The sequence below is a fragment of the Uloborus diversus genome, chromosome 1 (genome assembly GCF_026930045.1).
Source record: "Uloborus diversus isolate 005 chromosome 1, Udiv.v.3.1, whole genome shotgun sequence".
NCBI classification, from domain to species: domain Eukaryota; kingdom Metazoa; phylum Arthropoda; class Arachnida; order Araneae; family Uloboridae; genus Uloborus; species Uloborus diversus.
Window position 1 is genome coordinate 2,114,863 of NC_072731.1, and position 16,716 is coordinate 2,131,578.

General features: G+C 34.9%; 2 protein-coding genes across 3 annotated transcripts in view; both read right to left on the minus strand.

The window, feature by feature from the left end:
* Positions 1-11,615, minus strand: part of LOC129234388 (transmembrane protein 177-like) — a 31,295-nt gene extending 19,680 nt beyond the window's left edge. Inside the window, exons 1-2 of one of the 2 annotated variants that reach the window (XM_054868382.1) lie at positions 11,505-11,615; positions 8,069-8,171 (exon numbers count right to left, since the gene is read on the minus strand). The gene's annotated coding sequence lies outside the window, so the exon portion shown is untranslated. The remainder of the gene's footprint in view (positions 1-8,068; positions 8,172-11,504) is intronic. The other variant, XM_054868383.1, reaches the window with a different exon arrangement.
* On the minus strand, positions 9,955-11,006 carry LOC129234389 (P2R1A-PPP2R2A-interacting phosphatase regulator 1-like). Its single transcript, XM_054868384.1, has one exon. The coding sequence runs from the start codon at positions 11,004-11,006 to the stop codon at positions 10,122-10,124; it is 885 nt and encodes a 294-aa protein (XP_054724359.1). The 3' UTR covers positions 9,955-10,121.
* Positions 11,616-16,716: the final 5,101 nt, after the last annotated feature.

The window sequence follows — 16,716 nt, forward strand, 5'->3', positions numbered from 1 at the left end:
CAAGACATTTAACAAACATTACAATAAACAATAACATTAAGCTCATATCTACAAAATAATTTTTTTCTCATATTATACTCATATAAGATAATCTGTGATGTTTGATAAATCTATGACCTCAAAAAAAATGTGCCATCCTAATTCATAGGTCATTTACATGCAAATACAAAAGCGATGACTAGCAACAGGCACAGGCCCCTATCAGGGGCCCTAGACAGGGCCTATTGAATTTATTAATCCCCAGTGAAGACCAAAAGGTCTCCATTCTTTTACAGGAAACAGCTACTTCTGGTAAAAGATTCCAAATTTGTGCAATTCTATTGATGTAGTAATATTTTCTAGTTCAGATCTTCTTCCAAATCCCCCCCCCCCCCCTCCCCAATTCTCCAATTAAAATAATATATGAATGAACGCCAGAGTCAGTTTTAGAACTTTGGAAAGGACACTTATACCTAGCATTTTTTCCAGCATATAAAGATACTGACTTTGTACAAAACCCAACATCAGAAAAAGAGGAAAAGAGCGAAAATTAACACGACAAATTTGCCAAGTGGCAAAAAACTAACACCCTAGTAAAACGAAAATGAATTTTCACAATAATATTACAATTGCCATTTCAAAGTCATTGATTTATCAACATACATTGCTGATGCATTTTTAATAGTAACATTTATGCCTGACTTATACCAAAAAAGTTGCATACTCCATGTGAATTGAAGGTATTAGTAAAACTTACGTGCTACTTTTTTTTTTGGCATTCAATTAGATTGGTAAAACACTTTGTACACATACTCACATAAATTCTCATTAAAATATTCCCTATAGCAATATCATATAGCAAATGTAAAATAATAAAGATCGCCGTACGAAACATTTTACAAACACAACAGCAAACAGTAAAGACTGACTTTTCCAAAACATACATTAAAAGATAGCCTTAGACACACCTGCAGTTTTAATTTGATCATTAGTTTCATAAACCAAAGAGAAATTTTACAACCAGTTTAAAAATTAAAACAGTGAAGTAACTACAGTAAAACCCTTCCTAGCGGACAATTCTTAATTACCCTGATTTTGAGGTAAATAACGTTATTAAACCCCTGTCTTGCGGACAACCATCTATTGCGAACAAAAAAAAAATCCCGTTAGTGTCAGCATTAGAGGGGTTTTACTGTACAATGCATGCTTTTAGCACCCTTTTAACAGCGGCAATTGTGACTGAAAGCTATTGTGCATTCGTTAATAAATCATCATTTGCTAAATATTAGCCATCTCAAATATGAATGGAAAAATGATATGAGATAATTGGTTTAAAGTAGTGTTTAGTTTATGAAGAGATGTGCTGAGAAAGAGTTTTTTTTTTTTTTTTTTGATCTTTTATGGCTGAGTAACAACTACTACTATATTGATAACAGTGGAAAATTCAAAATAAGGTAGGGGTCAAGGATTGATGAAAAAATTAAGTTTGATGAATTAAAAATGTGTGACTTTCAAATGCATTGACACATTAGGTTCAACACAATTTGAAAATTTTTGTTGTTTTAAACATTAAAACTTTCCTGGGTATAAATTTTTTACAACTTATAGCTTTCTAATCGGGTGATTATTTGTGAGTTCATTTGCTTAGATTTTAGAAATTCCAAAAAACTTCTTGGCAAGTCGCCATTTTTCTCATGAGTGTTACCTTTATAAACCATTCTGTAATTTCTTTTCTAAAAATAAATGATTCAACAAATCTTTATTAACTATTTTAAATACTCAGTTTCAAGTCAAAATGGTATAAATATTTATTTAAGACATTTTAAGTATTTTAAAAAAATTTCTCACGAGTGTTACTTTGCTTCCTAAATAAAGGGTTAAGTTTACGATAAAAATATATTAAATTAAACATTAAATGTTTTCATTGAAATTACCAAGAACAGCTAAAAACATTAATATTGAAACCAATTTTTAAAGATTCAAGAAAAAGTTAATTAATACAAATGCTAAATTTTAGCTATAGTAACACTAAAGAGAGTTGGACTCATTAAATTATTTATGGTAGAGTTTTAGCAATAATTCTTCTAAAATATGTAGTTCTTTGAATACTGTATCGTGAGAATAAGTCTTTCCTAAACAACCCATATGAATTTCATTTTTGGAAACATTAGCTTTGTGTCAGTATTCACTCTTCAATTTTTAATAAAAGTGTTTTTTTTATACATATATGTGTGAAAAAATATATCTCTTTGATAAAAGTATGAGTTAAAGGTAATACAGTATCTATAACTATGGATCTACTCATTATTTGGGTCTCTTTTATCATGAGTGTTACTCCCTTATCATGAATGTTACCTGTTAAAAGTAACTCATGAGCGGTAACACTCATAAGATTTATAGACTTCTTTGCCGAAATAAATTCTATCAGCATTTTTGAAAATTTAACTGGGTTTTTTGTTTCCTTAACAAAAAATACATTACTGCCTAATTGCTTATTTCTATGCTTTAAAAAAAAATCCAAAATAAATGGGTAACACTGATGAGAGATGATTAAAACACGTTTCACATTGAATTGTACATTTCAATATGCAACATATTATAAGAAATAAATATATCTATTTTTATATTTACACATTCTAAGAAGAAACAAATATGGCTTAGCTAACACTGCTGTTAACAAAGTAAATATTTAATTCTCTGGGGTAACACTCATGAATTGCACATAACGACAAACTTCATTGAAATTTCAAACCATTAGATGAGCAGTTCAGTAAAATCTATTTCAGCTGTGTATAACTAACAAATATTACTTAGTTCTTTAATGCACAAAAAATAAAAAAGTTGTTTGAAAGCATACAATTATTATTAAGGAATTAATGCTAAGGAAATAAATTTTCTAGTCAGGACAAGAAAATTTCTGTTACTAACTAAAGTAATAGAAAAGGCTTATTAATCAACAATTATGAAAAAAAGCACTGAATGCAATGAATTAAGGGCAAAACAATGCCTTTTACAAGCTTTTACATTACTTATTACAAGCTTTTGCAATGCAAAAAAAAATTATCAACAGGAAAATGAATGGATAAAGTCAGGACACCAAAATGTCAATCGTTCTAAAAATCACCCAAATACATTATTGACAAATTCCTCTGGGAAAAAAATTGCCATAAAATGAAATTTTATTAACTATATTTGAATCATATTAATCAAATCTCAAATTTATAAGCCATTGTGAAGTAAATTAAACATTAATTTTCACTCAGTCTTCATTAAGACTAACATGGTTGAGAAGTCATTTATGATAAACAAAACAAGTGTCCCGAGCAAAAGACATCAGATCAGACCCAAAAGAAAAATCTAGTGAATCCAAAATATGATCAAAAGAGAACAAATCACCAAATGTTTGGTGTTGTGTGGTTTGGATAAGTTGAAGATTTGAACTTGATAATGTTGTCTTATACATGTATTAGAGAATATACACAGTCCAGTCACATTAATGTGACCACCACGTACTTTCCACGTCAGAGTTAAATAACCAATCACAGAAGGCAGGTGGCAGCACAGTGCAGTTGAGCGTATATAAAGGGTGTGTGAGGGCTTCAGAAAGCATTTCAATCGTTGGCGTAATGCAGAAACGAAGCGATTTATCCGACGTCCAAAAGGGCATGATCATTGGCTTTCGGGCCAAGGGTGGAAGCATTTCCGAAACGGCTGAGTTTGTGAACTGTTCGCGTGCCGCCGTGGTAAAAGTGTACCGTGCATGGCAAAATGGGACTGTCCAAAATCAGCGACGTGGCAAATGTGGTGCACCACGGGCCATAGATGACAGAGGCGAACGACGGTCGCGGAGATTCATTCGGGCAGATAGACGGGCTACCGTTGAGCAACTGACCACCAAAATGAACCAAGGGGATACCAAAAGTGTCTCACAAACTACTATTCAGCGAACATTGCTGCGTCTGGGCCTCCGAAGCAGACGCCTGGTTCGTGCACCTATGCTGACTGCTGTTCATCGACGACGAAGGCTAGAATTTGCACGCCAGTACAGCAGCTGGACGTCCACTGAGTGGCGACAGGTAGCGTTTTCAGATGAATCACTTTTTATGCTCCATCGGACAGATGGACGTTAGCGTATAAGGCGTGAAATCTCTGAAAGGAACCACCTGCAACCATTGCCGGAACGGTCCAAGCTGGAGGCGGGAGCATTATGGTCTAGGGAATGTTTTCCTGGCATTCTCTGGGTTCACGGATCATTGTGGAAGGCACGATAGATCAATACAAGTACGCATCTGTCCTTGCGGACCATGACCACCCCTACATGCGCATTGTTTTTCCTCTGGATGATTGCAGCTTCCAGCAGAACAATGCAAAGTGCCATACAGTGTACGTGCGTGGTTCGAAGAGCACCAGGATGAGTTTACCATCCTCCCCTGGCCAGCAAACTCACCTGACTTAAACCCAATCGAGCATCTGTGGGACCATCTTGATTGAGTTGTTCGCACCATGGATCCTCAACTGCGTAATCTAGCGCAGCTGGCCACGGCATTAGAGTCGGCATGGCTCAACATCCCAGAGAACACCATCAGGGACCTAAGTGACTCTCTTCCTGCATGTCTCGCAGCAGTCCGCTCTGCGAAAGGTGGTTATTCTGGCTTTTGACAGATGGTCACATTAATGTTACTGGACTGTGTAGATAGTTGGTGCAGCAAAAAGTGAGAGGGGAAGGAGCAAAACAGATGTGAGAGAGGTGCAACGGCCTTTAAGATGATTTTTCCCCATTTTCTTTTCTTTAAACTTTACTTTTTTAAATATAATAGGGATTTTAACATTACTCATTAAATTAACTCTAAAAATGGAATATATCATAAAAAAACAGAATAAATGGGCGCCGTAGACTTTCCCTAGCAATTTGAAATTCTTATGAAATCTCATGAAAAAAAAGATTTTTGTATGGAATTTTTAGCTTTTACTTTCGAGAAATGAACCTATCTACGTCAACGTTTGAAAATATCATGATATTTTCAAGCACCACAAATTAATTCTTCAAAATAGTAATTGTCTTTAAATCACTCTTTATTTTCTTATATTGTTATTACAATATTGTCGCCTCAGAGCAACAGTAAGATATCTTAGCGTTATTTCAGGGATTAGATATCTTAGTGTGAGGCGACAATATGTAGACTTAAAATAACGGTTTCTTTCATTATTTATTTAACTAGAAAATCACCCGTCAAGGTATAATGGGTGAAAATTGCCTGTTTGCCTTCTACTCCCTGTTTGGTGATATTTTGATAGTTGAAATTGTAACCGTAACTTCAGTGGATGAACCTTAAACTCCAGTAGGTAGCATTCATTGTTGATCATTTTTCCGTTTCATCATTCCCCTGAAATGAGTCTTTCCAGTAAAACTGTTACGTTGCCGGATCGAGATCAGCCTTGTCACAATAAAGCCTTTCAATGCATGTTAAACATTACCACAACATATTATCAAATTATCATGCCGTGAGTTTCATTGTAGAAACATGCGCGTTACTCAATCATCGGCCATTATATGACAATATTTCATTTAACATTTTTATCAATTTTAGTGGTGTTAATTTAGCATTAGCTGTTTTACTCATTTTTCTTCTGTTAGCTACTTTTACGCAGTTATATTTTCAAATAAAACATATGCATTAGTCATAACATTTTCTTTTTTTCTGACCAATGTTTAATATTTAACAGGCACTTTTAATATAATTTAAAGCTTACATTACTAATAATTTTATGAATATAAAAAAAAGGAATAGTATATTACTTTGTTGTATCAATGCATTATAAAAATATAGTACATGACTTTCTGGTTATTTTTAACAATAAATGAATAATATTACTATGATTAATATAATTTTTTTAATGAAAATACCATCATTGATAAAATAAATATTGAAAATATGAAAATATCATATTTTCAAAATAAATATCGTACATATATCATGATATATATCGGCGAACCCTGATCTACAGGCAAAAAATCTTTTTTCAATTAATCATTAATTTTTAGCTCCAAAAAGTAAAGGGGGACAGTTGTCTGAACATATTGAACTTAAAAATCAATGCTTAAAATTCTGAGCAAAAAGTGTAAATATACGCGTAAAGATGTCTCTTTTTTTGAAAATAGATTTAAGCATACTATAATATTGTGAAGTCAATATAATCATACTTTAAATAATTCTTACAGAAAACTGAATTAATAGGAAATATGCTTGCATCTATTGAAATTTGTGAACTAAGCTTGAGTGCAAAATGATACATAATTACGCTTGCAATAATCACTTTCATTTGTACAGATTTTGTGGTTAAAACATTCGATCCATCATTAATGACTGGATAAAGTTGTGTAAATGTAAAAAAAATTCTTTTCGCATATAAAAGCTACAATGTTATGATAGAAAGCCAGCCTACTGTGAATGTCAATAGATGTTTATGGTAAATTCTGGCTGAACTAGTGAGCAAAGAAATAATGTTTGGTTGGAAATTGAATACATCACTTCTGCTTTCCTGCATTTGAAACCACCTGTTCACTGCAGTTTGAAAATCAGCTACGCCTAATTCTTAAAAATTCAACACAGCATGAAGACTATGTTAGTAAATTATGAGAGATTTACGTATAGAACTCAACATGTATATTTCTATCCATTTCAAACCATATTTATTATTAAATGGCAGAATTCATTTGTACAAAAATTGTGGAATTCCAGGGTAGCCCCAGAAAAGTTTCATCTTGTCTCACTAAAAGTTGGACTACCAAGAAAGTACAGTATTGAATATAAGATGTCAGAGTTTGTACTCAGTTTCAGAAATAAAATGAAGGAGTTTTGGAGGAGTTTTGAAGGAATAAAATGAGATTTTGAAGGGGTACTAATGGAGTGTCATTAAATGATGTCACACTTTTTTTCAATATATTTGAAAATCAGCACCCTTTATCACAAAGTATCACACTTCACCCCAAACTTCTCTTGTCACGTCATATTTTTTACAAACATATTGTTACAATACCTGTGTGATGTCATTTTTTATCACCCACTCTCTTCCCCTTGTCACAATTTCATGAGTCCGTCTCCTCCTCAAAGCATGACATCACTTGTGGATCACCCTTTTTACAATATCATAACTGCAATTAACTAAACAATTGTTATTTTTTAACGCAATCACTTAATGTAGTACATTTACTTATGTAGTTTTAAATATTTAAATAATAATTAGACAGCTTGACTTTTGCTGCTGAGAGTGTGGTGGAGAAAAAACAATTAACATAAAACTTGGAAAAGTAGCCAAGCACCATTTAAGCATGTTTTACTTCACTTATGAAATGTCTTAGTCTTCTAATAAAAAAATTTCACCTTCAACTTTTATAAATTAACTATGATCAATTTGTAAATCGAAAAAAAATAAATGCATGAAATTACTACATTAAAATTGCCTTAGTGACGAAGTTAGTTGTCAATCAAAATATTTTAAGTTTCTGTTATAGAGGAAGATTATGTAGTATTGAACTAAAAAAGAAGGAGTTTTGAAGGAGTTAAAACCAAAATGAAGGAGTTTGAAGGGTCCCTTCAAAAAATTTTTATAAATGAAGGAGTATTGGAGGAGTTTTGAAGGAGCATATGAATCCTGGATGTGTGAAAATTGACTGGAAGAAAATGTGAGCCCTTATAGGGAAGCAAGAAATTAAAAAGGAAAATTTTAATTCAGAATGAAAACAATAATCTTAAAAGCGAATGGTTTGAAAAAACATCATGATGGCAAAAACTGCATTTTTCACTTTCAATGTGTTTATTTATTTCAAACAATCTAACAAGCATGTTTGTTTAATATTGGTATTGATACTAACTTAAAATCCAAGAAAAATAAAATATAAGTAGAAAAAGGTAAAACAAAAATTTTTAATATTTAGTAAGATGGATATCATGAATGGAATTTAGGGCATAGTTTAGTAGTTAAAATATTTCTAACAATTATCTTTCTAAACAAATGATTTGTTTTGCAGAAAACATAAAATAGATTAACTACAAAAATATAGTTCTCATCAGAAGGACGTAATAAATACCTTCAATTTAACTGTGGAAATCAGCTCAATGTAGGTTAAAGACTTGCATATTAATAAACACAGGATTTTTTCTTCAACAAAACAGCCTTTTCCTCAAACTAACCTATTTATAAAAAATTTATTTTTTAGATTAAACAACTGCTTCAATATCTAAATACATTTAACAGCATTATTCTTTTTCAACCAAACAAATGACAAGCATGAACTCTTGGTACATATTATATAGAATATGCAATCTGAATTCTACCTGAAAAAAAATTAGTTTATTATATTATGAAAACACTGAATGAAACTTTAGCACCTATTCATAAATAAACATCAAAATACGACTATATACAGAGGTAAGTTTATTCATATTGAATGTTTAAAGGATAATTCTTCACACAGATACATAACAAGACATGCATAATATACATAAATTTACACCACTCAAAGTCTAAGTCTTGAGGTTACTGTTTTATTTACATGACTGATATCAAGAGTTCTAAATTGTCCTTACTATCAAAAGGATTGCAGCACAAAAGTAGACTAACAAAGTACCAGTAGTAGTATACTTCGTCATCTAATATTTCCATGAAATTTTAAAAAAGGGATTATATACAGCAAGCACTCGATGCTGCTGGGGTTAACTTTGGGGCTAAATCCAAAAATAGTGAACAAATTGTGCCAACAGTTTATTTCTTATGATATCTTTGAAGTTTATTTTTCAGGTGCAGTTCTGACAATTCCAGAAATGGTACGAAGAACAATATTGTAGTTTTTACCATAAACTTAACTATCACCCGAATTGCTAGCAGGGTGGCATATAAACAACCCTTACTTAGCTAAAGACCTTATAACAGTTTTGGTACCCCTGATTGGACAGTTTTCACAACCAATGCGTGTAAATTAATGCAGACCTTCAGAATTCATATTTGAATGTCCCCCCCCCCTCACACACACATTCAAATAAAGTCTAGATTTAGTTTTGAGATGAAAGAATAATTAGAGCAGCAAAACAAGCTATAAAAGACATGGATACAGGCCTTAGCCAAACAGCAGTCTCCAAATTTTTATATGGCCTCTAGCAGAGAAAAGTTTGTTCATATGCAGCAGGCATTTGTACACCATACTTGGATATACCCAGCTTTGGCACTGAATGAAATTTACAAATATTACAAATCCTCTAAATAAACAAGGAGAGCTTAACAACCAATTCACATACCAACTTGTTTACAAAAACATACATCCAAAACAAATGCCAATCCACTCCTTATCCCTCTGGAAATCAAAACAGATCTAGCAATTGGATACTGGCATTGGTACTTCTATGTTTTTGGTACCTCATGTGGCTTGGCAAAGTCTCTACTTTTTACCTTGGCAAAAATTGAAAAATTACATTTACATCATATGTTTGCTTCTCTTCCTACAATTTTACATATTATATGGAAGTGTTAATGTTGACTCAACATAGTATTTAGCCCATTACTTCAAGAGGAACTTTTTATGTTATTTAACAGCTTGTCACTTTAGTTGGCAGATTTTTAATGGCTTAATTTTATTATTTATCCGATTATTTTTCATTTATTGGAACTTTAAGTCTTGCTTTGTGTAAGAGTTCTTTAAAAGGACAAAATAGTATAGTATTGCCAATGAGAATTTTCTATGTAACTTTGACCAAACATGGGGACAATAAATGAAATGTAAAATAATCTTCAATATCAAAAATGCATTGTGACGTAACTACAACCGAAAAGTACCCTTGTGTCACAAACTGCTGATAAGCAAACTAGCATGTTAACTCACATTATGCACAAATGGTACTTTTCCGTTAAAGGTACGTCACTCGCCCAATTTTTCATTTTCGGCAATCTTTATTTACCGCTATTGCAAATTAAAATTATGCAGTTGGCAACTTGTCCAACAACTTGAAAATTCTAGGGTTGCCATTACACTCGTAAATATCGCAAACTGCTCTAAGCAATTTTTCTGCAGTTGCCGAGGTAGAAAGTAAACGAGCCGCCAAACCGAGCTTTCGGAGGAAAAGTACCGCACAAACACGCCCGAGTTATCCTCAGTGATAAGATTTCTGGTTTGAAGGGGCCGGATCGACCGGTTTGAAAGTACCGTAGGGAGAGTTCATGCAGCTGGAGATGGAATCCGTGCTCCTGCGGGAATCGCTCTGATCAGAGCTGTTGCAAGTGTCCATCGAATTGAAAGACAAATTTTGGATATGGGGGGGATTGCCCCCTATTTCCGTCTCGGGAGAAGACATCCCAGTGTTTGGATGCTTGCTGGGAAAATACTCGCCGTCGTCGCTGTCCATGTCGAATTTTCTCTTCAGCGACAACTGACTAGGTCTGAGAGAAATGGGACTCTGGCTGCAACGGGTGAAGTTCTTGCGTGTGGGGCTGGGACTGGGGGTAGAGGAAAAGGCACTGTGCTGAACGGGGAGGCAGGTGGAGGGAGAAAAGCACTGGCGCCCCGTGTTGGTCGGCGAAGGAGAACTGCAAGACATGACGATATGAGAAGTGTGGATTCTCAGGGGATCCGTGACCGCCTGACGACTTTTGCCGCCGCTTTCGCCGAAAGACGCTTCGTCCAGAGTCAGGTCTTCCAGCGAGTGGGAGATCTGGAGTTTCGACTTGGTCTCTTTCTCGTGAGCGGCCTCTCGAAAGACGACGTCCATGGATTCTTCCTGTTTGATCTGAGACACCCGATGGAGGACGAGAGGAGACAGGGGCGCAGTGGGAGAGTGGGAAGATCGACTAGGGCTGAAACTGCCGCTGAACCTTCTAGTCTGGGTCATTCTCGGAGTGCGTTGGACGACCGGAGTGCTGCAGCCACGGGATCCGAGTCCGCCTTGGGAGCTAGTAGATGCATTGCCCAGTTCATTGATCATGGGGGCACTGTTGGACCTTTTCAAATTCGAGCACAAGTTGGGTGGATCGATATCCATGGTACAGATGGAAGAATCTAATATTTTTAACAAAAGAGCAAAACAAATTCACAACTTTCTACTTCTAGAGAGTGTTATAGAATGTTCCCAGAAATGCGGAGTATGAGTATTATTCGTTTACATTATCACAAATGAGCACTTGCGAAATACATGACGAACTGGTTTCAATGGGGGAATTTAAATAATCATAAAATGCAAAAATAGAACATTTGAATCCTCATGTATCAGACAAGGGTAAGGTAATGTAAAGTACACAACCATTATTTTTGAAACAATAACTTCATTTTTAAGCTTTGTAAAATGTTTTCAATTTGATGGAAAGAATATATTTATCGCCAAACACAATACCACTATTTGACTAGCGTCATTATTCACATTAGAGGATAAAAAACTAAATAAAAGTGGACGTGATACAGCGATCATAATCAAGAAGTAACCCTTTTAAATGAACATTGAGAACTGATGGCCACATACTACAGCAAAAATTATTCAACATACTCATCAAAAGCCAACCCAACCGCTGGTTCAATAAACAGAATTCGATTCGATTCACTGTTTCCTAGGCCCTCTGTAATCTTCGCATGCAGCGAAGATATAGTTATGGTCAAAGTTCTTAAACGGAGCACAGCATCAAAGAGCTCAAGGCCAGCTCAAGGAGTAAAAAAAAAAACAGTAAACTATCACATGATATATTTAGTGCTGCCTGTCACGAATTTACATTTACACTGGGGTTGCGTTCGACGAACCTCACCGGTCTACCGGTAAGTAACCAGTTACAAACCGCAGCGTTCTATCATCTATCGGTTACCTCACCGGTTACCATTTTAAGCTGTTGATTGGTGGATTGGAGCACGTGATCGGTAGATGTCACGTGATTAACTAACCGGCCGCTACCGGTCGTGCCCGTCGAACGTAAGCAATGATTCAGTGAAACACTCTTTGGTGAAACACGGCCGATCACAATGATTAAAATTGATTGCAATGACAAAAAAAATGCAACTGCTCTCGAGCAGTCATAAGTTTGAAAAATCTCTAAAACCAACACATTTATTGGTTAACAATTTTGAAGATCAAAATATTTTTTAAAATACTTACTAAGGTATGTTGAATTGTTAAGCATAAAAAGAATATTTGATAAAAAATTTTAAATTTAAGAAAGAAAAAAAAATTTTGAAAAAAAAATAGAACCGACTTCAAAATTGCTGACAGCATATTTGACAGCATATATGAGTAACGATATAAATGTTTCGTTCCTAATTTTGGATGATTTTTTTTTTTTTTTTGATAAAAATATGAACGAAGCATGGTTGCAATGGATTTTACTTTTTGTTTTTGCGCCAACTTCAAAAATTATGTTTAAAAGCATTATCGATGGTGTTTAAAGAATAAAATTATTTTTCACTTTTTAGAGCAATTTTGAAGTCGGTTCTATTTTTTTTTTTTTTTTTTTTTTTTTTTGCAATATTTTTTTTATTTCATTCATTTTAGGGTAAATGTAGATATTTCAGTAAAAGTAAGAAGTTACCTAGTAAGAAGTTCGGCGGTATATCACTGTATTGCTTTAGAAAAGCCTTTATTCAAAATTATCATTACAATTACTATTGATGTTATATGGCACCAATCAGTTTCACATTGTCGCGTAGATGAAGATAGCGAAGACAATGTTAAAGCCAAATGAAGCGAATACTCGTTAGTCTCAACTCGAGATCTTTATTCAGAACCACGAATGAACGTTAAATCTCCTTATATACAACTTGAGAAAGTGCTGGAACTTTCCAGACTTGGAAAGATACAGAAATTAATAGAACATTCGAGAAAATACGGGAAACAGTATAAACAAAATTTTAGTAAAATTCACTTTGTCCTAGTCGGGATTTGAACCCGGGTCGCTCGTGTGAGGCGAGAATTCTACCACTGAGCCACCGTTATCCATGGATGAAAAGTGCGAACTTAGCTACAACATCATTTTAATCATTTAATAGGAAAATTGCATAAAATTTACTGTTTTTTTTGCCCATAACTTTTTTTCTAAAGAACAAATATGATCAAACAAAGTAATGGGACCTAAGTTGAGCCATCCCCTGTCCATTAAAAAAACAATCATCGGACTCCATAAAAGATCATTCTTCCATGTTCTATCAATTATAATTATTTTATTTCTCGCTGGCGTTGATCGTCTGCTACGATCAACGCCCGCTGTTGCTAGGATATCCGCCAGTCACATGGTTTGGTTTATGAGCAGCAAAAATGTTGCCATAGCTCGGTCTATTCTTATTACAGTGAAACCTGTGTAAGTTGACCACTCGCGGTGCAGTACTTTGGCGGTCAACTTAGACAGGTGGTCAACTTATAAAGGGCGGTAATGATTTTTTTTTTTTTTTGTCATTTCTTGCACCATGTATTCATTTTTTGAGTAATTCACCCTTACTCTTTTTGTTCAACTCACTTTCATTGTTTAACATCATTGAAAGTGAAATAATTAAAAATATTATTCAAATAATTTTGTTATTTTTTCCTTGTTTTTAACTATGTTAGACACTGTTGTTTTAGAAATTCCATATGTGCCAGCTAATTTTCTCTGGCTTTCTTCATTTTCAAGTAATTTTAATATTTCATACTTTTTATTAATTTCAAGTTTCTTTTTGAAGCCTTTTTATGTAAAACGTATAGCACAAAGAGCAACAAGCTCGACTCTGCGTATCCGCTGTGCGAGGTGTCCGCGTCCTTTAAGGAGCTAACGGCCCTAGAAATTGAAGAAAAAATAAAGAAAAACTAGTACTAAGGCTTATTTACTTTACAAATAGAAACTACTAGACACTAGGGAGGGGTCCCACATATTTTGTAGCAGAGGGGCCCAAAATGTATAGGTCCGGGCCTGCTCTTTGTAGCCCAATTTCTGTGTTGCCAGAACATATTGCAACTGAAAGAAAATACTTTAAACTTTTCTACTGACACCTATTTTCATTGAACAGAGTACAAAAAGCTATCTCAAATAGAACAACAAATGAAAATCAAGTCTGGAGAATAAAGAGCAGCATAAGCTTTATGCTGCTCTTTAAATGCTGCTATTTAAAATGCTGCTGTTTAAATGCTGCTATTTAAAATGCTGCTGTTTAAATGCTGCTATTTAAAATGCTGCTGTTTAAATGCTGCTATTTAAAATGCTGCTGTTTAAAATGCTGATGTTTAAAATGCTAGTCTGTCATCAAAGCATTAAAAACATTCTTTGAAAGCTGTCAAAAAAATTATTATTATTATAAATAAATAAATAATAAAATAAAATAATATGCTGAAGAAAGTTAAAAAAAAAAAAAAAAAAAAACCAAGTGGTCAACTTACAAAGGGTTTTTTTACAACACTCCAGACCAAATTTGGCGTACATTAGTGGTTAAGATAGACAGGTGGTCAAGATAGAGAGGTGGTCAAGTTACAGAGGTTTTCCTTCATTATATGAGATAGGACTAATTCCGTTCCTGACAAAAGCGGTCAACATAGACAGGTGGTCAACTTACAAGGGTGGTCAACTTTACAGGTTTTACTGTATCAGTCTAGGGCCACTTATCTTCTTTCTTTCTTTTCCTTTTTTTAAAATTTTTTTTTAGGATTTTAGTTGTATATCTGGGGGGTTGCGTTTAATTTTTTCTGGAACTTTTGATTTGCCGTTTTCTTTCTTTGAGAATGTATTTTGATGGGAAATTTTGTAGTATTTTTTTCCTAATTGAAGCATGATTATTGAACATGCGTCATATGGCAAAACTTTTTTTTTCGAAGTAGACCGTGCAAAAAGTCGGGCAATGCAGCTAGTCAAAAATAAACGGAAAAAAAATAAATAAATAAACGCTGATGCATAAACTTTTTTTTTTCGATTTGTATGCAAATGAATCCCAACCCCTCACCCCATATTTGGTTCTGTTGGCGCACATGGGTGTGGTTTACCTTTGATTGTGTCTGATAATAATATTTTTAGAAAAATTATGCTTAATACTTTCCTACAAAAAAAAAAAAACAATAAATAAATAAAAATAATAATAATAATTTGAATTTTGACGACTTGAATTCAAATTATGTTTTTCGCAATTACGAGTGTGTGTATGAAGGGGTGTGTGTTTGTGTGGGGGTATGTGTGTTTATGTGTAGGGGGTATGTGTATGTGTGTGTAGGCATGTGTGTTTGTGTCTGTGCAGGTATGAGTGTGTGGGTAGTTGTGTGCATGAGTGTTTGTGTGGTGGGGAATGTGTATGTGTGTGTAGGCATATGTGTTTGTGTCTGTGTGCAGGCATGAATGTGTGAGTAGTAGTGCGTGTATGTGTATGTTTTTGGGTGTAGGTGTCTGTATGTATGCGTGTGTGTATGTGCTTGTGTTTGTGTATTATGTGCGTGTGGGTGTATGTGTGTGTTTGTGTGTGTGTGTGTATGTGTGTGTGTGTGTGTGCGTGTGTGTGTAGTTGTGTATGTATGCGCGTTTGTGTAGGACATGTATGCAACCTGGAGACGGCTTTCGCAATAGGAGCAGCATCGTGAGGACGAGCCGGTCGATGGTGGGTCGATGGTGATGGTGATGCGGCGGGTGGCGGTGGGAAAATAAAATGATAGCACATCAAAACAGTCAAAAGCAATCGTGATTGCTCAAAAAAAAACAAAAAAACAATGGTTTTTTTTAAACACATTTAGCCATTCATTTACTAAAATTAATCACTTCACTGGTGTTACTATCAATTGGCGTCTAAAGAACTTTTAATAACCCCCCCCCCCCAAAAATAGGATCATTCTAAAAAGATCATAAAAATTTCGAGGAATATCTTCATTCCTGTCCCCTATCTACCCCCTTCTCTAGTCTTGCAAAACAAAGCTTGAAATTGAGCCTATAAGACTTCAATTTTGAAAAATCCCAAAAGAGCCCCGCACCCGCCAGACCCCCCCCCTTTTGTTTAAACACCAGAAATAAATTAAAATTGGGTTCTTAGGACATCATCAGTTTTGAAAAATTTACGATGGAGAAATCCCGAATCCCCTATTATGTCTAGGAAGATTAGGCACCGGGAACATTGGTCGCCGAGCACAGTGTGCTCAATGTTCCTGGCGCCCAAAGTGCTTGTCGTCCAAAGTTCTCTCCGCCTAAAGTGCTTGACGTCCAAAGTTCCCGGCACCCAAAGTGTTCGGCGCCCAAAGTTCCCTGTGCCTAAAATGCTCTGCGCCCAAAACGCTCGGCGCCCAATGTTCCCGGCGCCCAATCTTCCCATTTCGTGTGATTCATCCCCAGGGCCAATAAGAAAAGTCGTGTCAGTCAATAGCAAGAAACTTGGGGCTCTGGCACTTGGAGTAGTGCTATTGTTTACATAGTTTTATGGGGAAACGTAACCTAGGCATCACCGTACTAGAGTACTCTAGTGCGGTAATGACCTTGGCCTATTGTCTCTCAGTATGCCTAGAGTCCCTATATGAAAACGTTCATTTAGGGACTCTAGGTATGCCCCGTTTGTCCTCGTTTAGCATTTATAATGGAACCCCATACGTTCAATATAAAGCATTGAACAAAGTAAAACTTGTTCTAAAAATCGTAGAAAAAAAATATCAGTTGTAAAAATCATCAAGTTGGCGCGATTGCCCCGGCTTAGAGCTCCTTTTCATATACCCCGGCCAAAGCTAGAGTCCCTATATGAAAACGTCAAAGCCACCCCAAGCTCTAGGCCTCAGAGGTTGATGAACTCTA